A 27,877-nucleotide genomic window follows, 5' to 3' on the forward strand; every position below is an offset into this window, starting at 1 on the left:
CATGGCTCTTAAGAAATTCATAAGCCAGAGGAGGCTCCAAAGCAGTCATAGGTAGTCAGCTTTAAGATACAGGGAAGCAAGGATCACTCCAGGCCTGTGCTCTGTGGTCCCAGCCAGCATCATCAGGCAAAAAGCAGGCTACATTTTATATTATTATTGTTTGTGATTAGCATTGATTTCCTCTTCTCTGTTTAGGCTTTTCTCTTCCTTAAGCTGCTTATTTCTCTCTGTAACACTTCTCTAAATACACCCACCTTGTCCCTGCTGTTCCTCATGTGTATGTGCCCAGTTCCATCAAGTGAAGCTGCCCTTGAGACCATTTTCATCAAATTCACCCTTAGGAAAACACAAGGTCAGAGGGACAGACAAGCCCCACGACATTCACTTAACTTAGGCCCTATTCCTACCTCCAACTCACCTATAAAGGGGAATCTCTTTTGCTTGAGGCTGGTCCTCACAAAATATGAGGCTTATAATGATCTGTGCGATATAGCCTCGTGTGGCAAGTTACTAAGAACCCTCAGTTTCTCTGGCTACCGTTCACTCTGAAGCTTAGATTAAGTAAATAGCAGTTGCCTCACTCAGCCACATCTGCTGTGAGGCTTGGGGAGAGCCCAAATACATAGAATTGATTATCTCCCCCAGGGTGGCAGCATTTGGAGTCTCAGATAATGAATGAAGTTTCCAACAGCAAAAGACAGCTATGCCCATGAAGACATTCATCAAAACAATCCCAGCATGGCAAAGACAATAAACAAGGCTAGAAAGGGCTATCTCACACCCGGGAGTGCCAAGGGGGGCAGTTGCTCTTCCTGCCCATCTCCAGTCACCCGGGACCAACCTCAGACATTCAAAGCACAGAGAAGAGGAAAACTAGCACACTACACAGTGATTTGTAACCCTCTAACCAGGCAGATAACCAACTACTAATCACTGATAGGACAACAAGTTGGGAAGACATTGAAATAGTTTCATGTCTGTTGGTAAATAGCTGCCACTCCAGCTGTTCCCTCTGGGATGCCCCTAGATCACCTCACAATCCAGCAGGTGAAAGGTGATGCCTGGAACATCAGGTATTTTGCACATTTCTGTTCCAGTGCTATTGCTGACATACATTCTGATTGGTCGGTTTCTTTTTTTTATTGTTTTATTTATTGATTTGAGAAAGAGAGAGGGAGCACCAGCACAGCAGTGGGGAGAGGGAGAAGCAGGCTCCCTGAGGAGCAGGGAGCTGGACATGGGGCTCGACACCAGTACCCTGGGATCATGACCTGAGCTGAAGGCAGCTGCTTAACTGACTGAGCCACCCAGGAGCCCCTGATTGGTCTGTTTCTTAAACAGTCTGAATCTCACTGTAGTAGGCAGAATCCTAAAGTGTTCCCCTAAGATTTCCTGCCCTAATCATCAGAGGACGGTGAATATGATGAGATGGCACATTTGTAATTACGTTGCATCCGTGGCAAGAGATTTTACAGATGTAATTAAGGTTACTAATCAGGGAGATTGTCCAGATGGGCCTAATCTAATCATATAAGTCCTTTAATAGCAGAGTTTTCTCCAGGTGGTAACAATAGAAGATGTCAGAGATTTGAAGTGTGAGGAGGGTTTCCTGTGCCATTGCTGGCTTGATGATGGAGGGAAACATGGCAAGAAATGCAGGTGGCCTCTTGGAAATGACAGCAGCCCCCAGCTGACATCCTGCAACAAAGTGGTGACCTCAGTCCTACAACCATGAGGAAGTGAGTTCCGCCAACCACCTAAATGAACTTGGAAGCAGATTTTTCTCCAGAGCCTTGAGATAAGAGCTCAGCCATGCTGACTCTCTGATTTCAGCCTTGGGAAGGTCAGTGTGACTGGAGTGGAGTATACAGGTCAGAGAGAAATAGGAGATGATTTCAGAGTGGTAATAAGGGTCAACAACAAAGTTGGGTCTGGGAGACCTTTGTAAAGACTTTGGCTTCTACCCTGAGTGAAGTATGAAGCTATGCAAGGGTTTTGAGCAGAGGAAGTATATGATCTGACTTACACTTGAATAAGAATATACTGACTACAGTCTGAGAGGTTTGAAGTGGCGGGGGGTGGGAGGTTGGGGTACCAGGTGGTGGGTATTATAGAGGGCACGGCTTGCATGGAGCACTGGGTGTGGTGAAAAAATAATGAATAATGTTTTTCTGAAAATAAATAAATTGAAAAAAAAAGAATATACTGACTGAGGGGCGCCTGGGTGGCTCAGTCAGACTAGCATCTGCCTTTGGCTCAGGTTATGATCCCATGGTTCTGGGATCGAGCCCTGTGTTGGGCTCCCTGCTCAGCAGGGAGCCTGCTTCTCCCTCTGCTTGTCCATGTTCTCTCTCTCTCTCTCTCTCTCTCTCTCTCTCTCAAATAAATAAGTAAAATATCTTTTTAAAGGATATGCTGATTGAGAAAAGACAGAAATGGTGCAGCAACCAAGACAGAGATACCAATTATGAGATCACTGCATTAACCAAAATAAGAGCTGATGGTGGGAAGTCGCCAGATTCTAGGTATATTTCAAAGCTACATCGAATTCTGATGGATCAGATGTGGGGTATGAGCAAAACAGAGGAGTCCTGGATGATATCAAGACTTTGGGCTTGAGTAACTGGAAGAGTAGGGTATTCCCTTACTGCAATGGGGAAGAGTAGTAAAGGAGAAGGCTTGAGCCTGGGACAGAGATCCAGAGTTAGGTTTTAGACATGTGGAGTTGGAAATGCCTGTTAGACATCTGAGTGGAGATGTCAGGTAGGCAGCGGTCTACATGTCTAGCAGAGAGGCCCAGACTGGAAAGAAGAGATTTGAGAGTCACTATGTGAGAGTCACACTGAAAGCCATGGGACTCAGAACAATCACTAAGGGAGTGAGTGTAGATACAAAAGAGAAGAGATCCAAACGTGAGGAACTCGAGTGTGTAGAAGTTGAAAAGATAGGATAGTCACCCAAGGTGATTGAGAAAGAACCACCAGAGAGGTAGGAGAAAATAAAGATAGTACACTATATTATAATACTCTATTATCCCCAGGATATGGGTAACATATGCTAAAGGGTGGTAGAAGCTGGATTTGAATTGAGGTAGTCTGACCCCAGCACTCATTCATGGAAGGAACTGCTACCCCATCACATAGACCTTGAGGACAGGAAGCACCTGAACTTCACTTTCACTGTCAAGTCCCCAGCACACTTTCTCATCTTCCCTAGCTGCATGGCAACCCTGAACCACCAATCTACTTGTCCTATCAGTTCCAGTGACCAAAGATTTCATGAGCATCAGAAAAATGGATACTTCATCTAACATACCTGTATCCCTCATCTTGCTCTCAAGAACTGCTTCTTAAGAAAACAGAACAAAACATAACCCTGCTAGCTTTCAGTCCCACAAAACAATCCAAACTCTGGAAACTCTAAGTCCAAGGGATAGTAAAGCCTCTTTCCAGGTGAAGGAGCCGCTTGATTCAACCTGTAGAAATTTGATGACATTGGAGCAGAGCCATTTCAAATTTTAATAACTGTCTCTTTCCTTTGGGATACCCTCAAGCAACCTAGACATTGATTTTTCTCGTTGTAGCTTGTGCTTTTCCCTATTGCCAAATGATTCTCTGGAACCCCATCTGGGATTGCTAACTTTCACTAGCAAGAAAGCAGACATTCAGAACCACTGAGGATGTTTTAATAGTGCCCCCACTTTGGGTGATATGGAAATTATGAAGACCTGCTAATAATCCCAGATCAGTGAACAACTTACATTTCTTGGTAGGTTCTGAAAAATACACAAGGACTTGGTGCTCTAAGTGATATAAAGGTAGACATAGTTGATGCATTTGGGGAGCTTAAAGTCTAGTTCAGAGAGAGAGATCTGACGGGTAAAATAATAATAGTAGTATTATCATGATTGTATAGTAACAGTGATTACAGAGAAAATGGGCATAAGAGAAGTCAGACTGCCTGAATTTGAAACCTGGACTAAGTGTGGTTTGAGGCAACTTGACCTCTTTCAGCCTAATATGACTTCTCTGTAAAAGGATGATAATTAAGGTTTTTTTCTCTCCTTCTGATTCTCAGACCCATTCTGTTCATTTTCTTCTCTGCTTTGTATCAGCCTGCCCTTTGGCTTCTGGGTAGGTTTGACCAACCCAAAGGTAAAAAAATAAAAAAAAAAATAAGGGAGGAGCTTGAATATTTCTTCTGCATCCCAAGCCCCACTTTTTGGGGTACGACCAGCAGCAGCTGTATTTCCCATGGGGCTCATGTCCAACTACCACCAAGTATCCCCTTTCTCCTTGGCCCCAGCTTTTGCAAGGCATCCGCATCTTCACTCTGGCTTCCACCAGATACCCCCTCTCTGGGCTCTGGTAATACCACTTACCACCTCTTCCAGTTGTCCTTCCAACTCTAGGGATAAGATGGGATTCTTATTGCTGCTGAGTTGATAACTCTCTGAGCTGTCTCACTGTCCTGTTTGGCTTCTTATTTCTTCCATCATCGATATATACTAATCCCTGTTTTAAATTTTCTGCTTGAAAGACCTAGAGTGATTTCCATTTGTCTGGCTATAACCCAACCTATCTGTACCTCTCTGATCAGGTGGTTGTGGGGCTGGTTTATGAAAGACAGATGGGGCTGAGTCTTGAAGGTCAAATTTGGAAAGACAGAAAAAGGCAGATAACCTTCAGATCTCATTTCTAGCAGGGAAATAGTTTGCACATCAGCAAGGATAGGCCTGGTATTGATTGAAAACAACAAGGGTATAGGAGATGGCTTCTTTCTTTTTTGCCTCCTCTTCTTTGATTTCCCATGAAAATATCTTCAAATGGGGGCACCTGTGTGGCTCAGTTGGTTAAACGTCTGCCTTCAGCTGAGGTCATGATTCCAGGGTCCTGGGATCAAGCCCTAGGTCTGGCTCTCTGTTCAATGGGGAGCCTGCTTCTCCCTCCCACTCTGCATGCTGCTCCCCATGCTTGTGTTCTCTCTCTCTTTCTCAAATAAATAAATAAAATCTTAAAAAGTTAAAGAAAATATCTTCAAATGGGAATAATGTCCTCCCTGTGCAAATAGGGACTATGCCCCAGCAATGAGGAGAAGCATGTAGGGGAAATCGTACCTCTAGGAGCTGGATGACCAAGTTCAGAGCCTGCCTTTAGGAAAATAATTTTAAAAGATGAGGTCTGTTCTTGTGGCTTCTCACATCCCCACTCTGAGTCTTTATACTGCCATCCACCTGACTCAGCATAGCACCCCAGGCTAATTACCTTGCCTTATGTGGACCTCACCTCGGACAAGCCCTTTGACTCCACCTCTAGGCCTGAGCCGAGCTCTTTCTCAGTGCCATAAGGCTTGGAGAAGTCAGTGATAAGCATGCAATGAATATCTAGGATACCACCAAACTTTATTAATCTGATAGGCATTCAACTGTTTACAATCTATTATCATTATAACTACCATCAATAAAACTACCATTTATGGAGCACTTATTATATGCCAGACACAATACAAAGCATGTTTCATACATATTTTCTCATTAAATTTTTACAACAACCTTGTGAGACGGGTACTATCATTAACTCAATTTTATAGGTGAGGAAACTGAGGCCCAGAGAACAAAGTGACTTACCCAAGGGCACACTCTTAATAATGGCACTGGCAGGTGTCTCTAATCCAAAGTTATCACAATACTATACCCACCCCTTTCCCTGCCTGCATTTCAACCCCCCCAGACCTGGATGCACACTCCTCACCCCCAACCTTGGACTCCCTCAGCTTTATCCTTCTACTTGATTCACTGATTCAGAGGATCTCCTGACTTCTAACCAGAGGGCTAGACTCTAAGGAGTCTTTCCCTTGGTTCTAGAGACTCGGAGCCTTCCGTTTCTCTGAGCTGAGATTCCCTGCCCTTCTCTCCCTCCCCCGAAACACACAAGCGCGTGCGCGCGCGCGCGCACACACACACACACACGTGCGCGCGTGTGCCCTGGCTCTCTTTTTCTCCTTCAGTGTGCCTGTGTGCACTTCGAACTTCCAGTTTCTTCCTAGTTTCTTCCTAGCTCTGTCCTGAATACCACCTGCCTCCTCAGTGAACAATCACGCAACCCATGTGAGATAATCACACCCACAAAGGGTAAAAAGTTCAGCGCTCTCAAGCTCATTTGCATGACAAGAATTCCTCCTTCAGCTTATACACAAACTGCCTTGGCACCTCTCACGCTGTCGCTTCTCCTTCCCAAAAGCGTCTCTTGAAAGTCTGTCCTCACAAGCGAGCGGGCTTCTGGGAAGTCTCAAGAAGAGGAGCATTCTCTCTGCTGATGCTGCAGGGGGCACCAAAGGCCGACTTTTCTGATCTCTGCATCTTGCCTGGGCCTGGCCTTCCCCATGCTGGTCTAACACAGAGACGGGTTCCTCTGTCGCTCCGCGTCAAGGCACACTCCTCGTTTTGTCGGCCAGCTGTCTGAGAGCCCGCATCTGCTGAGGACAAGAGCTCTCCACCTCAAAATGCTGAAGGTCTACTTCCAACAGCCGAAGCAGCCTCTGATGCCTGCTGCTACCTAGTTATGATCTTGGTCACCGACAAAGAGGAGGTGGGGGCAAAAGGGAAGAAGGCAATGAAGGGAAGTAGCTTTCCTTCCTCATGCTAAAAGGCAACCAGACAGGGCAGATGGCCACACTGCTCCTCTGCATCCCAGATTCTCCTGTCCTGGATGCTCAGCAAGAACATCCGTAGTTGTTGTGGTGACTCTTACCTTGGTGACTCAAACCAAACAAGACCAACTATGCAAATGACAGGAAGGGCTTCATGCCCCAAGAATTCCTCTGTCCATCTGTGGGATGATGTCCTTGGCTCTTTCACCCATTCATTTAACAAAAAAATCTCTCCTGGATGGATAGATGAATACATTTCACAAATATTTTTTGAGAGACTATACCGTACTATACTACATTCTTGTTACTGGGGGCACATTAGGTGACAGGTGAACAGGACAGACCCCTCTTCTCATGGGGTCTACAATCACAGAACCACAGTTTCAGATTTCTCTTGCAATTTCATTTCTTCCTTGAAGAATGCCTTTAACCTTTTTAGGGTCATGGATTGCTTTGATCATCCGTTGAACATGGACAAGAAAAGAACAAAGGTGATCAAATTTAGCATAAAATCTCAGAGGATTCACAGACCTCCTCCTGCTGTCATCCAGAAATCCCTCACCTAAAGACCTGTCCCCAGTTAGCATGCAAATATGTGTTAAGCTATTAGGAGGTCACTTGTGACTCAGTGTAAATAAATCTGATCCCTTACTGAGATCAGGTTTGCACAGGGGGCCAGAGAGTGAGACAGAACATGAGGGAATAGTGCCCAAAGACTGTGGAAGTGACACCAATAAGAAAAAGAGATTAGAGGCACTGAAGGAAATATCATCATCATCACAGCTTTGCAAAGGATCAGGTCTTGCAACAGTCCCTAAGCCAAAGGTGTCTTCAGCCACGCTAAAATAACAACTATCAATGGATGATCTATGTCCATAAAAATGACCATGTTTGTATTTCCAGCGATTTCAGTGCTTAACTTTGGGAAGAATTGCTCCTTGTGGAAGACCTCATCTCCCTACAGACTGGTCAAAGACCCATGGCCAAAGGGCATTGTTGGGAAATAGGGTTCTTCTTGGATTCTGCTTGTTCCCATTACCATTGTTTTGGGCACCAAGAGTCAGTTGACTGGAAAGCTAAGTGGTACGAATAATCTGTGATTTCTGAGCAACTGAGGTTTAGAAACCAAACACGAGCTCGGAGTGATCACTATTAATAAGGCCTCTCTCTTCCGTGGTCATCGGCGCCCTGTGTTGTAGCCCAAATCCATGTAAGAGCACAGGCCAGGAGGTGTCCTTTAGCTACAACACAGAAGTCACAATACCCAGAAGGAGGTAACAACCCGCTGCATTACTCTTTCTTTCACTTGAGGTCTGACAGCGAAGTTATATTACATCAGCTGTCAAAGTAAATTTGTTTTTGTTTGAAAGAGAAAAACAGAGGAGTTTTGGGAGTAAAACTGAAGAGAAAAAGTCATTGTATTTCTTTCTTATCCTTCTTTCTTCTGTCACAGGATTCTGCTTTTTCCTGTTTTCTTTCCCAGTTTCCCCTGGGGATTTGGCCTTATATAGAAGTACCTGGGCCTATAAAATTGTGAGTTCATCACAAAAGCTTTATGACAAATATTTATCTCTTAGTTGCTCTTAATAAATGTGGCATTTCTGGAAGCTCCCAGAGTTAAAGAAAAGAAAGTATTCTGGATCCCCTAATTCATTAGAAAATCAACATTATTAAAGAAGGTTCAAACTATCAGAATTAGAATCCTCTCAACTAACTCCACCAAAATTCCCATTGGCCTTGCCCTAAAGATTCCTGGAGGTACAAAGAAGTTTCTAGCACCCAATAAATCTTCTGGGAGATTTTGCTATAGGGTTTTTCTCTTAATATCTCATCTCATACAGGAAGTCTAACTAATGCAAGATACGCGATGCTGGAGTTCCTCCATCCTTAACCAGGATATGGGTGTCTGACACATAGTAGGCTCTCACTTAATATCTATTGAATAAATGAGCAAATTCATGCATTCCTAATGCATGTGGCAAAATATTTTAATGTGCAGAGACAGAGCAACTGACAAAGCAGACCAACGCTAAGCTCCTTGTCCTTGAGTTCAGGGGTTGGCCAAATTTTTTCTAAAAAAGGACAAACAGTGCATATTTTAGGCTTTGTGGACTTTAAGATCTTTGTCACCACTATCCAATTCTGCTATTATAACACAAAAGAAGTGTAAGAAATACAAAAACAAATGGGCATGACTGTGTGCCAATAAAACTTTATTTATGGGTGCAGAAATTTGAAATTCACAGTTTTTATGTAAAAAAAATTACTCTTCTTTTGATCTCTTTTCAGTCTCTTAGAAATGTAACAACCCCTCTTAGTTCTCAAGCTGTTCTAAACCACGTGGCTGGCCAGATTAGGCCTGCAGGCCATCGTTTGCTTACTGCTCTTCTAGTTGTTTCCATATGTATCACTCTTCTACCTTTGTAGACTGAGGCTCTATGAAGACAGGGGCTCTGCTTTAGGTTTTCTTTATATTCCCCTACTGTTTAGTAACATGGAACACATCTCAACACATACTTTTTCACTGACTGACAGGGAGAAGCTTGAGGACATTCCTGATCTATAGTTTGTCAACCATGTTAAAAAATGCATAATGCGGATTTATATCCATTGCAAGGGTTTGGTGTTTGGAGATGAATACATTTCTATGACAATGGGTGGAAGCATTAACTGACTGAAAAGAACTCTGCCTACATAATGGATTTCATAATTATAGTAACATCACGCTTTATACTTCCCAAAGCATATTTGCATATATTGTCTTATTTGATCCTCATGAGCACTTTTGAGTATAGGCAATATTATCTGCATGTTATGGATGAGGAAATAGGCTTCCAAAGGTTGCAACTTGACCGGGGCCACATGGTAAGCCCTTTCTGTCTTCCTTCTTTCCTTCCTTCCTACCTTCCTTCCTTCCTTTCTCTGTTTCTTTCTACAAGGACTTGAGAGGCTGCCGTCTGCAAGCAATTAGGTTAAGGTGAATGCATTCACCCATGACTCCTCAGGTGATGTTAAGAAGCAATGCAGAAAATAGAAGTGTGCCCTGGCACCTGGGTGGCTCAGTGGATTAAGCATCTGCCTTAGGCACAGGTCATGATCCTGGCGTCCTGGGATTGAGCCCCATGTCCAGCTTCCTACTCAGTGGGGTAGGGGGGAGGCTGCTTCTCCCTCTGCTCCTCCCCAACCCACTGATACTCTCTCACTCAAATGAATAAATAACATCCTCAAAAAAAAAAAAAAGGAAGGTGTTCTAGAGAGTTCTGTAAGTCCTGTAAAGGACTGGTAACATCCTGATAAGTGAGGCAGATGGAGACAGACAAGTAGATTTCCCACGCCCACATGATCAGGTACACCTCTCTCTTCTGCCCAGGCTCAGAAATGGAAGGCCTGACTGAATTAGTCCTGGGTATTTCTGAAAACTGCAGGGTGAGCTCAGCCAACCGCAGTTCTCGCCACCATCTGATTGCTTCTGTCCTGTGAAAGGAGAAGGCGCCCGTATTCACCAAATGAAAGATACAGGCAGGCAGAACAACCTGTGTCTCCTTTCACTTTACATTTCTGGGGACCCCCAGAAAAAGTGACAGCTCAGTGAGCTTCTGGACCACCGCATCTGCTGTGAACGGTGCTGCCAAAATTGTGCAGTGTACAACCTACGTGGCTGAATGCAAGAGCTCTGCAAAGGGCTCTTCAGAAGCAGAAAAAGCTGAAGGAAACAAGTGGAAAAGAAACTTGGGTTGACAGAGGCCTGGCCAGGAATGTGGTGGGGTCTGTTTTCAAAATCTCTGAGCTTGATCAGCAGGCTCTATCTCTGCACATTTTGCCGATACCTTTCTGACACACAGGAATAAACTTGCTGCTTATTGCAAAATCTCAATTGGTGCACTTCCCAAAGAGATGGTACACCTTAGCATCTTAGTGGTTAAGAGCTTGGGTGCTAGGGGTGTCTGGGTGGCTCAGTCAGTTAAGCCTCTGCTTTCAGCTCAGGTCATGATCTTGGGGTCCTGGGATTAAACCCCACATCACTGGACTCCTTCCTCAGTGGGGAGTCTGTTTCTCCCTCTCCCTCTGCTCCCCCCCACCCACTTGTGTGTGTGTATACACACACACACACACACACTCTCTCTCTCTCTCTCTCTCAAATAAATAATTTTTTTAAAGTGCTTGGGTCCTAGCATCAACCCAACCCAGATTGGAATTATGGTCCACCAGTTTCTAGTGGTATGTCCTTAAACATGTTTCTTGACTCTGGTGAGGCTTATTTATAAGGAAATAGTAATAAAACCTACCTCGTAGGGTACAGTGAAACCAATAAGATGATACGCTTGAAAAACCTTACTGATGCTGCCTTCACTGACATATCTGCCTTTTATTTCCAGCAAATTCCTTCTACAAAAAGCTGTCATAAGGGTACCTGGGTGGCTCAGTCAGTTAAGCGTTCAACTGTTGGTTTGGGCTCAAGTTACGATCTCATGGTTGTGAGATTGAGTCCCACATAGGGCTCCCTGCTGGGTGTGGAGTCTGCTTAATATTCTATCTTTTTCCCTCTCCCTCTGCCCTCCTTCAGCTGCTTACAGGTTCTCTCTCTCTCTCTCAAAACAACAATAACAACAATCTGTTGTAACCCAATCTGTGCCAGACTCTAGCACTGCAATAGTGAATAAGACAAAAGTCTCTAACCTCAGTGAACTTTTCTTCTAGTGGAGAGCCTAAGAATAATTAAATGGGGACAAGTCTGTTAAAGTGAGTTGTGACTGTTGGTGTTTTTCAGGGCAAGTGTCCTTGAGGAAGTGATATTTAAGCTGAGACTTGACATATAAGAATAAGTCAGCCCTATTTTCCTGACTAGGAAAAAATACAATTAAAACATAAACAGAAAAAAGATTTTCCCCAAATCCCTCCTCTTTTACCCTGTTGATTATACCTTCAGTCATTCTGTGGAGACCCCTTGAGAAGTAAAGCCTTGAGTTGCCAATTTAATTGGGGATGTGAGAGGGGGTATAAGGAGCCCACTGGGTATTGGTGACCCCACACTCAAGGCTCAGAGGGGCTAGCAGGAGGGACACCTGGGTGGCTCAGTCAGTTAAGCACCTGCCTTCAGCTCAGGTCATGATCCCAGGGTCCTTGGCTCAAAACCCACATTGGACTCACTGTTCAGTAGGGAGTCTGCTTCTCCCTCTGTCCCTTCCCACCCCCTCTCATGCGTGTATGCAGACTCTCTCTCAAAAAAAAATTATTTTAAATCTTAAAAAAAAAGGTTGGGGGCTTAGCATGAGAGTGAGGAGCAGGGAATGAGGACACAAGAAAGTCACGCTACCAGGAGCTTCTGATGCGGATTGGGTGTGACCAGATGTTAGGGAGGTTTCCAGACATTATGCAACTGAATCCTTTTTGAACACTACCCCCATAGATAGTAAGTGAACCAAGTAAGTGGCCGATCTAAGTGGAAGCACAGGGTCAGAAGACTCAGATTCTAGATATGCTTTACCACTAACTAGACATGTGACCCCCAAGAAGTAATTTCTCCTTCCAGACCTCATTCGCCACACACAGAATAACAACCAGTGCACCACCAACTGCGTGGGGTGGGTCTGAGAATCAAATGAGAAAATATGAAAAGTGCTTAGAAAAGCATGAAGCTCGAGATAGGTGGGAAGTTCTGGCGGTCTGATGTCCCTTTCCCAGGGGCAAGCTAAGACATTTAGCATTCTATTTTCTGGCCCGTTGTGTTTGAAACTGGCCAGAAATCACTTACATAGAGAAGACAGTGGCTCCAGAAAGCACTCACAGAGTCCCCACGCCAGGACAGCCAGCAACCCTTGTCAGGATGGAGGGCGGGACAATTCTTCCAGCAATGGAGCTTAGTAGGATCTGAGAGTCCAATTAGAGCTTATTTTCTTTGAGGACCACTGGAGATATCACAAGAATAGTTGGGTTTGTTGTTGTTGTTGTTGTTGTTGTTTTGCAGTGATAAACTGGAGGCCTAGAGAAAGAAACATGGTTTGTTTCCATATGAGCTACATATTTTATATTACCCAAAGGCTTGTACCGTGCTATTCCTCAACCAAAACTTACCTATGCTGGGGTGTCTAAGTGGCTCAGTGGGTTGAGCATCTTGATCTCAGCCCAGGTCTTGATCGCAGGGTGGGGAGTTCTGCGGAGTGTAGAGCCTACCAGAAAAAACGAACAAACAAACAAACAAAACAAAAAAAACCCAGCAACAAAGCAACAACAACAAACTTATCTATGCTTTGTGCTACTTTACTTTAGCCCCACCTTCCTCACATAACAACAGATAGTGGTCAGTGGTGTCCACTAGGAAAGAAACACATCCTTAATTTCCAGCATCCAGTTACCCTGAGCCCCCTCTTGTTCCCCCCCCCACCACCATTTCACACACCCCCACCTTAGGGTAGGACAGGGAGGACAAGAAGAGGAAGATAATTGAAACTGTCAAGATGACAGCAGAGGAGGTAGTAAGGGATTGCTATCCCACTGGTTGATTTCACAAGAACGTAGGAACTTACAACTGCCCAAATGTCATTCTGAATCTCTGGAGGTAGATGATTTCTTTGAAGGCAGCAGAGTGGGTCAGAGGTGGATCACAGAGGAGGGATTTCCAGTGACCCAGTGCTGTTACCAATTTGTTTGCCTCTTTCCCTGCCATATGCCTTGGAATCAGAGAGAGAAACAGAATGACAGTCCACTGATTAGGACCTAACTTGTTTTACGAGTGTGCTTGTATTCCATAGACTAAAGGGTCTTTAAATAAACCCTTGTGATGCTTGTGAGAGCCTTGCAGTACCATTCTGGAAGGTGGAAAGTGGATCCTTCTGCAGTCTCAGGGATCTAGGACACCAGATCAATTTGCAATTATCTTTTTTTCCTGCCAGTTTTATTGTCCTCAGTACAGGAAGAATTTCCCTCCCTACATCCTGACAAGGGATGCTGGCCGTCTTGGCATGGGGACTCTCTAATGCCTTCCTATTAGATAGGCAACACACATGGACCTTGAGGGCATTATGTTAAGTGAAATAAGTCAGGAAGAGAAAGACAAATATCGTCTGATCTCATTTATATGTGGAATCTTAAAAAAATAAAACTCAAAAAGAAAGCCTCATAGAAAAAGAGATCAGATTTGTGTTCACTGGAGGGGATATTGGAGGAAGGTGGTCAAAAGGCACCAAGTTCCAGTTCTAAAATAAAGAAGTACTGGGGATGTAATGTGCAACATGAGGACTAGAGTTAACACTACTGGTATATACTGGCCTCTGTGTGTGTGTGTGTGTGTGTGTGTGTGTGTGTATGGTATGTGTATATATATGTATATATATGGTATACATTGAAAATTGCTAAGACTGTAGATGTAGCAATTTCTTATCATGAGGAAGAAATTTTTTGTATCTATATGCAGATATTAATTATACTTACTGTGGTAAACGTATGTAGATCAAGTCATCATGTTGTACACCTTAAACTCATAGGTGTTATGTGCCAATTATATCACAATAAAACCAAGAGAAAAAAATAATAATTCCACAGTGTTAAACATCATCAGCCTCCCTCACCCCTGCCCAAAAGAAAACCCAGAGAGTACCAAGCCTCAGGGACCACCAAATATCCTCTCCAGCTCCTTTCATTCAGCTCTTTGGCTATATTGTGCACACATTAAGAAAGGCTAGGGGACACCTGGGTGGCGAAGTCAGTTTAGGGTCTTGCCTTCGACTCGGGTCATGGTCGAGGGGTCCTGGGACTGAACCCAGCATTAGGCTCCTTTCTCAGCGGGGAGCCTGCTTCTCCCTCTGCCTTCTGCTCCTCTGCTTGTGCACTCTCTCGTTTCTCTGACAAAGAAATAAATAAAAATCTTAAAAAAAATGAAAAGTAGGGAGCTGCCTTTGTCCCTCGTCCCCCCCCCACCCTGTATTCCTTCCATAGTAGCCTGGTAAGTCAGCTTTGCTCATTTTGCTGGGTGGCCTCATCACATTTATCTTTGGGGTGTAAAGGTCCCCCTGTCCTGTCAAGAGAGGGATGGAAGGAGGGGTGGCCATGACAGTTATCTTTGGGGTGTACAAACTTCCCGCTGTCCTGTCAAGAGAGGGATGGAAGGAGGGGTGGCCATAGGCAGATAGGGAGGAGGCAGAGCTTCGGACTGCTGAGTACACCTGAACTAGCAGGTAGAATCCCAGAACCAGTGTTTCCAAAAGTGCGGTCAACAACCACCTGCATTCAAATCAGCCAAAGAAGCTTGCTAGCAATGTAAATTCTGGATCTTCCCATCCCCGCAGCATCTTCAGTGTTTGTGGGTCTGAAGGGGGGGCCCAGGAATCTGCATTTTGGCAAGCACCCCAGCCAAGTCTAATATTCAATGACGTTTGAGAACCGTTTCTGTCAACAAATCCCAAGTAACTCATTTTACTTCAATGGCCACACTCGACAGCTCTACTATTCCTCACTTTTCACAGTGTTGCCCTTTTCTGGAAAGTTCTTTCCCTCCACCTCTGCCTGCAGAAATCCTGCTGATCTCTCAAGGCCCCGCTTAAATATATCCTCTTTTGTCACGCCTTCCCTGCTTTCTGGCCCCCATTTGCAAACAGCTGGGACCACTCTGGAAGCCCTGAGACAAGATAGTGTTTGCTTTCAGTAGTGGAATGTGAGGGGAGTTAAGAGCAGGAGACTGATGCCAGAGCATGGGTGCTGAGGTTGAGCAGCTGAATTTGTGCTGGAAGCTAGGTAACCAGGAAAAGAGTAACACGCACCAAGTCGCTGAGTTGTCAGAGCAGTAGTCATTCCAACCACTTGGCAACAGAATGGAGGAGAGGGATTCACAGTGGTTTCGTGCCTGGGGAGAGGCTGAAGGAGGGGTGGGGAGGCACAGACACAATGGCCACCCACCAGACAACCGCATGTGTTCAGTTGGGAGAAGAACCTGTTTGTAACATCCAATGAGGAGGATCTTGCAGTTTGAGAAGGGTTAATTGGACTACCGAGGGGGCACCAGTCCTCGGGTCCGAGGGACACTGGGGACAATGGTTGGCAGTGAGCTGGCGCTGTAGAAAGGACTCTGATATTTTGCTGCTGAGTTTGTGCCCTTGAACTGAGGTCGCTATGAGGGCTCTAAAGTAGAGAAACTGATATCAAAGTCACTCCCAGCAGGCCCCAGAGTGATGGGAACAGGACATTCTACCCACCCAGCCACCTTGGGGAAGAGAGGAAGACGGCCGATTCTTTAGAGATGGGAACTGGCACCCCTTTGGACCACCACACATGCGTAGTAAGCCAGAGGTCAGGATTTGGAAGGGAATGACTATACTCACTGAGGGGACTTTCTCCACTCAGGACTTCCAAGAGACCTAGACTACTTCCATATTCTGAAGATTCCTGTATGTTTTTTTTTAACTAATACAAACAAAAATGGAGTTACGAAAACCATGATATATTTTAAATACTTACATCTTTTTTAAAATGGCATTTTTAGCCCAGAGGCAAAACCACAATACAACGTATAGCATTGGGTGAGGTCCAGAAATCTGCATTTTTAACAAATGCCCCATATGCACACCAACCTTTGAGAAGCATGCCCTGAATTCTACCAGAAAAAGAAAGCACTCCAAGCGAGATAGGCTTCCTGTGAAATGCCAGGGAAGTGAATTCTCTCACTTCAGTTTGGGGTGTGTTACTCTCCCCTTGCAGAGAAACAGAGCTGGGCTTCTGCCCAAATGAAGTAAGCAGCTACTAGTTAATGTGAAAAAATGCCAAAATATCCCCTTACCCGAAATCACCCTCCAACCAGCCTGCCATGGGGCCCAAGATTCCTGGGAGTAGCTTTTCTTCTTAAAAATTATTATTAGCTCTGCTCTGCTGTGTCGATGCCTGCCACTCTCCCTTTGCATTATGTTATAAAGCTTTCCAATTTGCTAAGGCAAGATGGTTGCTGGCAGAAGATCTAAGAGAATGCGTAAGATTTTGTCAAAAGCTGGTAAGAAATGGGCCTCATGGTTTGACTGCAAGACAAATAACCTTGAGCTCGGATTTGTTGAGAAATATGAAATTGAAGAGACGTGCATTTGACCTTGCTATGGCCATGGGTCCAGAATCTGAGCTAGTCAACAGCATTTAAGGGTATGTTCTTCAGTCACAGTACATCACACTGGGACAGTGAAAGAGGATAAAATAAGTAGAAGCCCCGGCCTGCTCTATAGGACCTGATAATCTCAAAGGCAATGCATGGCACACATGTGAACTAGAACACATATGTAAATCCATGTGTCATTAAAAGCACATTATGGGGGCACCTGGGTGGCTCAGTTGGTTAAACATCTGCCTTCGGCTCAGGTCATGATCCCGGAATCCCGCATGGGGCTCCCTGATCAGTGGAGGGTCTGCTTCTGTCTCCTTCTGCCCTTCCCCCATGCTCCTGCGCTCCCTCCCTCTCTCTTTCCCTCACTCGCTCTCGCTCTCAAATAAAATCTTTTAAAAAATTAAAAATAAGTAAATAAAAGCATATATGGTAGCACAGAAGTCCTGAAATTTGGGAAAGTATGGAAGAGGAAGAATTGTGGCCCATGGTTGTATCGACTTTTTGTTTGTGTTTTAAACACTAAGAAGTTATGCCCCTTTAAAAAAAATAATTGTCTAACATGCTGTGGGAAAAAAGGCATTCGATCTCAACAAAGAATACAGTGGGCCAAGTGATAAACCATAGACATCATTTTGAGATTATTAAGCTTATACAATCTTCTTACACAAAAGAACCCTCCCAGGGGCTGATCTCAGAGAATGTTCAAAAGTAATAGTTGAGCAGAAAGGGTAGGGCAGAAAGTAGAAAGCTTCCCCATCAAACACTGAAAATAACCAATGAAAAAGACAACATCTGATTTGTCCACCATACAAGGTGAAAGGCTAGCCCCGTGCAGTTGCATAAAAACATTTTGGGCCTCATACATTCAGGGAGGTTTAGACTAACACAACTCCAAAAGCCACAGCTATAATCTTGCCATTCAAATTAGATCAAGGATTGAAAATAAAACAGGTTTCTACACAGCAAATCATCTTTTTGTCCCTGTTGTTCACTGCTACAGTCCTAACATCTAAAGTCTATATATACTTGATAAATGAGTGAATATTTGAATGAATACTTACTAATCACTTCATGGCTCACATGGTTTAATCCTGCCAGGTGCTCTATTATTTCCAGATCTTCAGGTTTCGGGTTTTAATTCTGTACACTAATCATGTTCCATGTGATATTCCTACCACCACTGTTGGACAGTCATCTCTCTCTACCCAGCACCTAGCATATTGTCTGGAATATTCTGGAATCATTTCTCAACATAGGAACCAAAGAATGGAGGTTAGGTAGACCATGATTTAATACATGATAAATGAATGGAAAAGCACTATCAAGACAGTAATTTACAGTAACCTTTCTGCTCAATTAATACATAGAAATTCCCATCCTAAGCCCACCTGAGTACTAGGGGCAGGAAATGGTAGCAGTGGGCATCCTTTAGCTGTTTTCAAAATGCTTAGCCAAAATCATATATCCTCCATCTAAATGGAGTAGGGGCAATGAGGGACACCAGAAAGCTTCCCAAGCTCAAAAAGATGTCTGTGGTTTATCACTTGGCCCACTGTATGACTCTATTCTTCGTTGAGATCAGATATCTTTTTTCCCACAGCATTTTAGACAACTATTTTTTTAAAGGGACATAACTTCTTAGCGTTGAAAACACAAACAAAAAGCTTAACCCACACAGGAATTTTTTTTTCTTAAAAAGAACATTTCCAGATACTGGGGTACCTAGGCAAGTTTGAAAATGTGACTCAGTTCATCTGAGGAAATTCTTACTGAATAGCTACTTCATTTCAAGAGCTATGGAAACATTGTGCGGATGAAAGTTTGGCTATTTGGGGCCATCAAAAGTTAAAATCAGGGGCGCCTGGGTGGCTTAGTGGGTTAAAGCCTCTGCCTTCGGGTCAGGTCATGATCTCAGGGTCCTGGGATCGAGCCCCACATCGGGCTCTCTGCTCAGCCGGGAGCCTGATTCCCCCTCTCTCTCTGCCTGACTCTCTGCCTACTTGTGATCTCTGTCTGTCAAATGAATAAATAAAATCTTTTTTAAAAAGTTAAAATGAAAATTCAAGGTTTGTTTCTGGTATTATGGGCTCAGCAATGTAGTGGAAAGAACCCCTGTCCTCCTCTACATGCCAGCTTGCCTACAGCACCTTTGTCTCTCAAGGCAGGATTTCAGGGCAGTGAGGGTTACTATACCTATAATTGTACACACATATATAAAGTATATTATATATATCATAATATATATTATATATAATACATGTATTATATGTGTGTGTGTGCACGCACGTGCATGCATGTGTATGCACTTAATATACTGAAGCTGTCTTAGTCCTGGGTCTCATAAAGGGCATTCAAATGCTTTTCCAGCATACTCTCTTATGAATTTGGAGGAAAAAAATCTACACATCCTTTTATATTTTTACAGGTTGACATCTAGATATGTCATCCTAAGTTTAAACCATTGCAAATGACACCATTTCTGGAATAGGGTAAATACTGACATTTAAAATAAAACTATCCAATCACTCATTTAAATGTATCCAATGGAATCTGAATCCCATAGTGATTTGTAACTCATAACCATGTATTTAAAAAGTAAATGGCAGGGCGCCTGGATGGCTCAGTTTATTAAGCATCTTGCCTTCGGCTGAGGTCATGATCCCAGGGTCCTGGGATCAAGATCAGCATTGAGATCCCTATTCAGCAGGGACCCTGCTTCTCCCTCTCCTGCTCCCCTTGCTTATGCTCTCTTGCTGTCAAATAAATAAATAAAATCTTTAAAAAATTAAAATTAAATGACTAAAATCTTCTTTAAAAGCAGGAAGTTTACATCATTCCTTTTCTCCTTGAATTCTTAATTCCATTCACATCCCCACAGGATTTTAACCTAATGCTATAAAATTTTTGTTCTAAATATTTTATTACTATCGATCATGCTATAACAGTTCTTCATAACAAAACTACAAATTAAATTTTAATTTTTTTTATTTCCTGTGGCCAGAAGTTAATAAATGTTAAAGCATTTCCTTTGAATTAAGTTATGATTCCATGATTAGCAGTACAAAACAGCACAAAAGAACACAAATATATTTACAAATTCTGATAACTAGGATGTAAAAATACATTTTTACTAGTAATGAATTGCTTAAATATGTGAATAGGGTTTTCCTCTAACTAGTTATTATATCCACAGAATATTAATATTCAGGAACAAAATTCAGCATCAACTATATTTTTATATTTTTATAAAATTAAGTGCTAAGAAACCTTTTCATATCAATAAGTATATGTGAATGGACAGTTTTATTATGCCATTGTCACTCAATTTTCTTGAACTCTGAGTTACATGCCAAAAAGTCATGTAAAGATGTTTCGTAAAATAATATTTTAATAATCTATCATCTGACAACTTGATTAGGTTTGCTTTATATTTTATCAAAAGCAAGGAATTAAAAACCATATGACTTAAGAAAGGATTTGTTACTCAAGATTATAGTCACTCAGTCTCTCAGTTTCTGGGAAGTAAGCCTGCCTCCATGTTACGAGCCTTCCTATGGAGTAGACCATGTGGCTAGGAACTGAGGAAGGTCTTCAGGCAATAGCCAGAAAGGGACTAAGATCCTCAGTCCAACAGTGACAGATTTCACTTCATTGAAAGTAATGTAGTTTCCTCTATGAAAGACCTTAATGAGTGTATAAAAAGACAAGATGCAGACAGGAAAAAAAAAAAAAAACATTTGCAAGCCACATTCCTGACAAAGAGCTTGTATCCAGAATATAGGTATACCTTGTGTTTTTTTAAAAATAAGATTTTATTTATTTATTTGACAGAGAGAGAGAGCACAAGAAGGGGGAGCAGCAGAGAGAGAAGGAGAAGCAGACTATCCACTGAGCAGGGAGCCTGAGGTGGGACTCCATCCCAGGACCCTGGGATCATGACCTGAGCTGAAGGCTTAACCAACTGAGCCACCCAGCCACACCACGCAAACCTCATTTTATTGTGCTTCACACATACTGTGTGGTTTTTTTTTTAACAAATTAAAGTTTTGTGGCCACCCTGCATCAAGCAAGTCCATCAGCACCATTTTTCCAACAACATTTGCTCACTTTTTGCCTCTGTCTCACATTTTGGTAATTCCTGCAATATTTCAAACGTATTCATTATTATTCTATTTGTTATGGTGATCTGTGATCAGGGATTATGACTTGCTGAAAGCTCAGATGACGGTTACCATTTTCTGGCAATGAAGTATTTTCTAATTGGGGTGCGTGGGTGGCTCAGTCAGTTAAGCATCCAGCTCTTGATTTCGGCTCAGGTCATGGTCATGGGGTAGTGAGATTGAGTCCTGAGTGTGGCTCTACGTTTAGCACAGTATCTGTTTAAGAATTCTCCCCCTCCTTCTCCCTCTGCTGCCCCCACTCCCTCTCTCTAAATAAAATAAATAAATCTTGAAGGTATTCTCTAATTAAAGTGTGCACATTGTTTTTTGAACATAATGCTATTGCACACTCAACAGACAGCAGTATATTGTAAATGTAACTTTTATATGCACTACAACAAAATTCATTTGACTTGCTTTGTTGTGATATTTGCTCTACTGTGATGGGTCTGGAACAGAGACCACAATATCTCCAAGGTATGCTAAATATATATATGAATTCACCTATAAGAAAACAATGCAATAAAAATTGGGTAAAGGATCTGAACAGACACTTCACCTGGGTGGCTCATCAGTTGAGCATCCGACTCTTGGTTTTGGCTTAGGTCATGATCTTATGGGTCTTGGGATGGAGCATCCCCCTTCCTCCATCCCCGTCCCGTTGGGCTCCACACTCAGCTGGGAGTCTGCTTGGGGGTTCTCTCCCTTTGCCCCTTCTCTCTCTTTGAAATGAATCAATAAATCTTAAAAAAAAAAAAAAAAGCCTGCCCACACCAATTCCATTCCTTAAAAATAACTGCTGTTGACAGTTTGGTATGTACCTGTCTAGAACATGTAAGCATGTCCTATAAAGGATTCTTCAGGTGCATAAGTGGCATCATTGTACACAATAGAGGCTTTATGTTGCTTTTTTCACTTCCAGGTCTTGGCGCTTTTACAGATATTTGGATCAGCGCATATGCACATACATATGTTCTATCTATAAAATGATGATAGATCTACTATATTTGTAATAGCTATATTGCAAGCGGTTTTGTGGACATAACATCATTTACTCAAGCAAGCTCCCACTGTTGGATATTTAGGTCACTGCTAGCTTTTTTGCTGACAAGTTACGGCGCTAACAGCGAAAGACCCTGTGCATACCTCTTTTTGCAAGTATAATGATCAGATAAACCACTCAAAGAAGGATTACTGGGTCCTGGAGTATGTGTAACTTGAATTTTATACCTACTGATAGATTGCCCTCTAAAGAAGCAAGCCGAACTTTGAGAAGGAGGCATGGGTGCATTTTGCAGTTTCCCATTCCAAAGTCTTGAACTTCCCTTTCACAGGATCATGCCGATATTGAGTGGAAGTTTGCAAGGACAAAGCTCTGGATGAGTTACTTTGATGAAGGTGGCACCTTGCCACCTCCTTTCAACATCATCCCCAGTCCCAAGTCATTTCTCTACCTTGGTAACTGGTTTAACAACACCTTCTGCCCCAAAAGAGACCCTGATGGTAGACGGAGAAGGCACAACTTGAGAAGCTTCACGGTAAGGCTTTTTAAAATTCCATTTCTTTAAAAATTTTTTTTCTAGCTTCCTCCCTGACTGCCCCCCCTTCATGACAGTCCCTATATTAAACAGCATAAAATCACTCCAACCTACAGAGGTGTGGGGGGTTGTCAGGCAGGCGCTCCTGTGTTGCTCTCCAGTCCTAATATTTAGAAATATATTCGGGTGGATGGGCTGCTGGGAGACTACTGATGTGAGCTCTCTGTCCTTTGTCAATTACAGGAACGCCATGCTGACAGCCTGATACAGAATCAACATTATCAGGTAAAGCTCATCCCAGGGACTAAACAAAATTGTTCTTGGTCAGTGGTGTGACCTTGGACAAGTCACTTAACCTTGTTGAGCCCCGGTTTCGTCATCTGTTAAACAGGGGTGATATAACTTCACTCACAGGGTTGCGAGAATTGAATGATGAACATGGACGCATAATAGTGTGTGTGCATGTGGGCGTGTGTGTCCTGGTATGTTTAGCGGTAGCTATCATCATCACCCTTACTGACACAAAGTAGTGACCACGTGTGTGCCATTCCCAGGAGGCTAAGTAAAAAGAGGCCATCCTGGGTGGCTCAGTCGCGCTTCTGACTCTTGATTCAGGCTCAGGTCACGATGTCAGGGTCATGGGATCATGCCCCATGCACCTGCACCAAGCTCTGTGATCGGTGGTGTGCCAGATTCATTTTGTCCCTCTCCCTCTTCCCCTCCCCCACTCTCCCTCTAAAATAAATAAAATCTTTTTTTTAAAAAAGAGAGCATACCTGTAAAGGAGAAGTATGCATTGACTTTAAGAAAAATATCTGGATTATGTAATTAATAGACACTGAAATCAGCAGACTTTGTGACATCAAAGAGTGACTTTATCAATTCTGCAAGAGAGAAGAACAACTCTCATCTCAGTGGGAGGGTTGTAGTTTAGTGTAGCCCCAAAGGGAGGGTATTAGCCATGACTTTCCAAGGATATTCCACTCTCATTATTCTATAAATATGAATATGTGTTTGCCTTCTTTGTGGGCTGAAAGGTTTCTTGTTGGGTGAATTTGATTTTGCTGGCCTACTCTGCCAATACATCTGAACACACAGTCACTCTTTGTTTAGCCCGCGCGCTTAACTGGATTTTTGCGGAAAATGACTGGATCCCAGGAGGATTTCCTATTGCAAAGGCAGTCTAAGCATGTTTTATTTCTTGACAGTGTTTCTTACTTTCCTGACAGCCTGAGAAGAAAACTGAATGCCCCCCCATTTTTTAATTTCCAGGAAGTCATCAGGAATTTAGTCAAAAGATATGTGGCTGCTATGATAAGAAATTCCAAAACAAACGAGGGACTAACAGAAGAAAATTTTAAGGTAATTGAATCAGGAAGTGGTTTAATTTCTCACTTCACATTTCTTAAGCATTATGTAATCTTCACAGTGTTTGAGGTTTCTGGTGATCATTTGACTGCCTATAAAACAGCAATGTTCTCTTAGAATGGTCTGTCACTGGGGCACCTGGGTGGCTCAGTTGGTTAAGCGTCCAACTTTTGATTTCACCTCAGGTCATGGTCCCAGGGTAGTGAGATGGAGTCCTGAGTCAGGCTCTATGCTCAGCACAGACTCTGCTTGTCCCTCTCCTTCTGCCCCTCCCCCTGCCTGCTCATGTTCTCTCTTTCAAAAATAAAATAAAATAAAGTAAGAATAGTCTCTCATTCAGTCAATGGAGAGATTTCATCAATGTCTGTCACCACAATCAGCTTTATGAACAAAAGAAATTTGCCTTATGCATCCTTTTAATATTCTGGGTGTCTCCCAGTATGGGAATTGAGGGCTCTAAGTGTTGTGACAAGGATGCGGGATGGGGGCAAGAAAGCAAAAGGAAGATGCCTGTAGATGTAAAGGCCTTCTTTACTTCAGAGATATAAGATGAAAACCAACTAATCCATTATTAAATCTAAGATTTAATAAACCCTACCACGAAACAAAATCCTCCTGATACTAGCATTAGCCTAAAATTGTGGTTCTCCATCAGGGGTACTTTTGTTCCCTAGGACACAGTTGGCAATGTCTGGAGACATTTTTTGTTGTCACACTGTTTATGGGTGCTAGTGGCATCTAGTGGGTGGAGACCAAAATTGCTACTGAACATCCTACAATGCACAGGACAGCCCCCCACAACTGAGATTATCCAGTTAACACGTCAAGTGATTGAGAAGCCCTACCTTAGAACACATTCATATTTTCTTTTTTTTAAGATTTTATTTATATATTTATCAGAGAGCGAGTGAGCATAAGCGGCGTAGGGGGGGAGGGCAACAAGCAGAGCTAGCAGAGGGAGAAACAGGCTCTCAGCTGTGCAGGGAGCCCGATGCTGGACTCAATCCTAGGACCCTGGGATGGTGACCTGAGCAGGTGAGGAAGACACTTAAACAACTTAGTCACCCATGTGTCCACACATGCATATTTTCTAAGGAACATAAAAAGGTTATCCAGGGCACCTGGGTGGTACAGTTGGTTGAGGCTGTGATTCGTGGTTTTGGCTCAGGTCATGATTCAGGGTCATGGGATTGAGCTCCGTGTCAGTCTCCACATTCAGTACAGTCTCTTGGGTTTCTCTCTTCCTTTCCCTCTGCCCCTCCCTACTCCTCTCTCTCTCCCTCAAAAAATATATAAATCTTTTTTTTTAAGGCCATTATCCTAAGCCATAGATGTAACTCATCCATTGAGGGCTTGCTATGTGCCAAGCACTCTACTGGGTGCTGGGGTACAGTGATGAGCAAGATATCACCAGCCCCCACTCTCGTGGAGTGACACACAGTAACAAGAGAAGGTGACAAATGACTGAGTATTGTGACAGGATAAACACAGGTTGCTGTGGGACAGAGAGGAGGGACACTCAACTAGGGTCTGGAGAGTCAGGGCAGTTTTTCAGAAGAAGCTGTGTTTAAGCTGAGGCTTGCAAGAGAAGCCAGATAAAGGAGTTGCAGAAGAGTGTTCTAAACAGAGGGAACAGCACGGGCAAAGGTCCAGAGGCATGAGAGAATACGTCCATGCAGGTGGACAATAAAGAGCCCGAGGAAAGAGTGGGAAGAGCTCACATGGGCCCTTGAAAGACCTTGTAGTCCTTGGAATAGCATTTCTACTTTTACCCAAGGTCAGTGACAAGTTACTAAAGAGTTTTAAGCAGGGGAGCAATAGGATCCAACTTAAGCTTTTAAAAGGTGGTTTTTAAAGGAGCAATCTAGCATCTATGCAGCCAGCTAAAGATAGAAGACATTTCCTGGGGATTCCTGGGTCAGTCAGTTAAGCGTCTGCCTTAACTGGCTCAGTTAACTGGCTCAGTCAGTTAAGCGTCTGCCTTCGGCTCAGGGTCCCGCATCAGCCTCCTTGCCCAGGTGGGGAGCCTGCTTCTCTCTCTGCCTGCTACTGCCCCCTGCTTGTACCCCCCGCCCCCCCCCCGCCAGCTGACAAATAAATAAAATCTACGACGACGTTTCCTGGGAACTTCAAAGAGCAGTCTCTAACCTGACATGTTCCACTTCCCTACTTTTATTCCTTAGGGTCCTAAAAGCTTTTCTGTCTTCCATAGTCTTCCTATATGCAGATATACCTATGAGAGCTAGTACCTTATTTGCTGGTTAGCACTTTAGCAGGGACAAGTCTGTTGGTGTCCTCCTGATGAGGGGCGTCTGAAATCAAGTTTGCCAACTGCACAATTTTTCCAATGGCCAGCCCTGCCCACAGAATTATTAGTATGTTTTTCTTGTGCTGGAATAATGTGAGATTTTGCTGGTAGTCTGTGTACTTTGTGATTTGCCATTAGGCAAAACCTGGGACATTCTGAAGGACACCCAATGAGCCTATTTTGAACTAAAGATCAAGCTTCTTAATGTGTCTTCTCTCTTGCCCTAGGAATTAAAGCAGGACATTTCCAGCTTTCGATATGAAGTACTTGACCTCTTAGGAAACAGGAAACACTCAAGGAGAAGCTTTTCCGCGAGCAGCACTGAACTCTCTCAGAGGGATGATGCCAATGATGGCAGTGGTGGGGCTCGGGCCAAATCCAAGAGTGTCTCTTTCAACTTGGGCTACAAGAAAAAGGCCTGCCACGGGCCACCTCTCATCAGAACCATGCCAAGAGCCGGGGGTGCCCAAGGGAAGTCAAAAGCTGAGTCATCAAGTAAACGGTCCTTCATGGGTCCTTCTCTCAAGAAACTCGGTCTCCTGTTCTCCAAATTTAATGGTCATATGTCTGAACCCAGTTCAGAGCCAATGTACACCATTTCGGATGGCATCGCTCAGCAGCACTATATGTGGCAGGACATCAGATATTCTCAGATGGAGAAAGGGAAAGCAGGGGCCTGTTCTCAAAGTGAAATTAACCTCAGTGAGGTAGAATTAGGTGACGCCCGGGGTGCTGCTGAGAGCAGTGAATGCCCCCTAGCCTGTTCTAGCTCTCTCCACTGTGCATCCAGCATCTGCTCCTCAAATTCTAAACTTTTAGACTCCTCAGAGGATGTATTTGAAACTTGGGGAGAGGCTTGCGACCTGCTCATGCACAAATGGGGTGATGGACAGGAAGAACAAGTTACAACGCGGCTCTAAGTCTAAGCCCCTATCCCCTGTTGTGGAACACAAGAGAAAATTTGTAATTTCCTTGCTCTCAGAGGTGACATAGCATCTGATTCCTTCATTGCCCACCGCCCCCACCAGAAAGGAGAGTGAAACTCCCAGTATCTTCACTGTCTTTTATAGCCACATTTTCCTTTTTTTTTTGTTCTTGTTAGTATGATTATTATTGCTATTGTTTGCCTTTTTATGCCTATTAACATGAAGTCCATCTCACAACCAGCTGCAGGGGTGTTTGCCCCGAATCAGCAGAGGTGCAGTCGGGTGCTTTACCCTTTGGCTTTGCTTTTCTTCCCCTTGCTTCCTTGAAGCTCCAGGTGCCACTTTGCTACTGTTGCTGCCGCGCAGAGTCCTGACCTTTCACAGGATCTCATGCCATTTCCCCACGGGGCTGAGGGAGGTGTTCGGCAGTCCCCACCAGCTATCAGATGAGGCAAGCCAACCTGCCTATCGATGTCTGTCGCCCATTCCAGTTCAACAAACAGCATCAAAGGGAGACTGAACAGACTCCAAAGAATTTCAGCTTGTGGTTTCTGGGTAGAACTGGCCTTTCTCATTGTTTTTGTTTTTAAACACAATGATTTCTCCTTATCGTGGGGGCTGTTGAGTGTTTCGTTTCTAAAAGATGTGTTAGTTTCCCCACGTGTGCCAGTGAATATTTACCACGTAGTATGTGTCCTATCTAATAAGTTAGTGAATTCCTTTCCTGTGTTTGTGTGTTTCAGTTGACTTACTACCTTTTAAAATGTGATAGTATTGAGATTAGTATTTAGGACATGTGCTGTTTTTAAGACCCTCTGCTGCACTCTAACCAGTAGTCGCTACATCTCATACAT

At 43.5% G+C, this 27,877-nt stretch overlaps 1 protein-coding gene across 1 annotated transcript in view; it reads left to right on the plus strand.

Annotated features, from left to right (window-relative positions):
- Positions 1 to 27,646, plus strand: part of TRPC5 (transient receptor potential cation channel subfamily C member 5) — a 138,927-nt gene extending 111,281 nt beyond the window's left edge. Inside the window, exons 8-11 of the mRNA XM_044234456.1 lie at positions 22,218 to 22,421; positions 22,665 to 22,706; positions 23,694 to 23,783; positions 26,325 to 27,646. Of these exons, the coding sequence (XP_044090391.1) occupies positions 22,218 to 22,421; positions 22,665 to 22,706; positions 23,694 to 23,783; positions 26,325 to 27,017 (1,029 nt within the window). The 3' untranslated portion in view covers positions 27,018 to 27,646. The remainder of the gene's footprint in view (positions 1 to 22,217; positions 22,422 to 22,664; positions 22,707 to 23,693; positions 23,784 to 26,324) is intronic.
- Positions 27,647 to 27,877: the final 231 nt, after the last annotated feature.

The sequence above is a fragment of the Neovison vison genome, chromosome X, assembly GCF_020171115.1.
Source record: "Neovison vison isolate M4711 chromosome X, ASM_NN_V1, whole genome shotgun sequence".
Lineage (NCBI taxonomy): Eukaryota > Metazoa > Chordata > Mammalia > Carnivora > Mustelidae > Neogale > Neogale vison.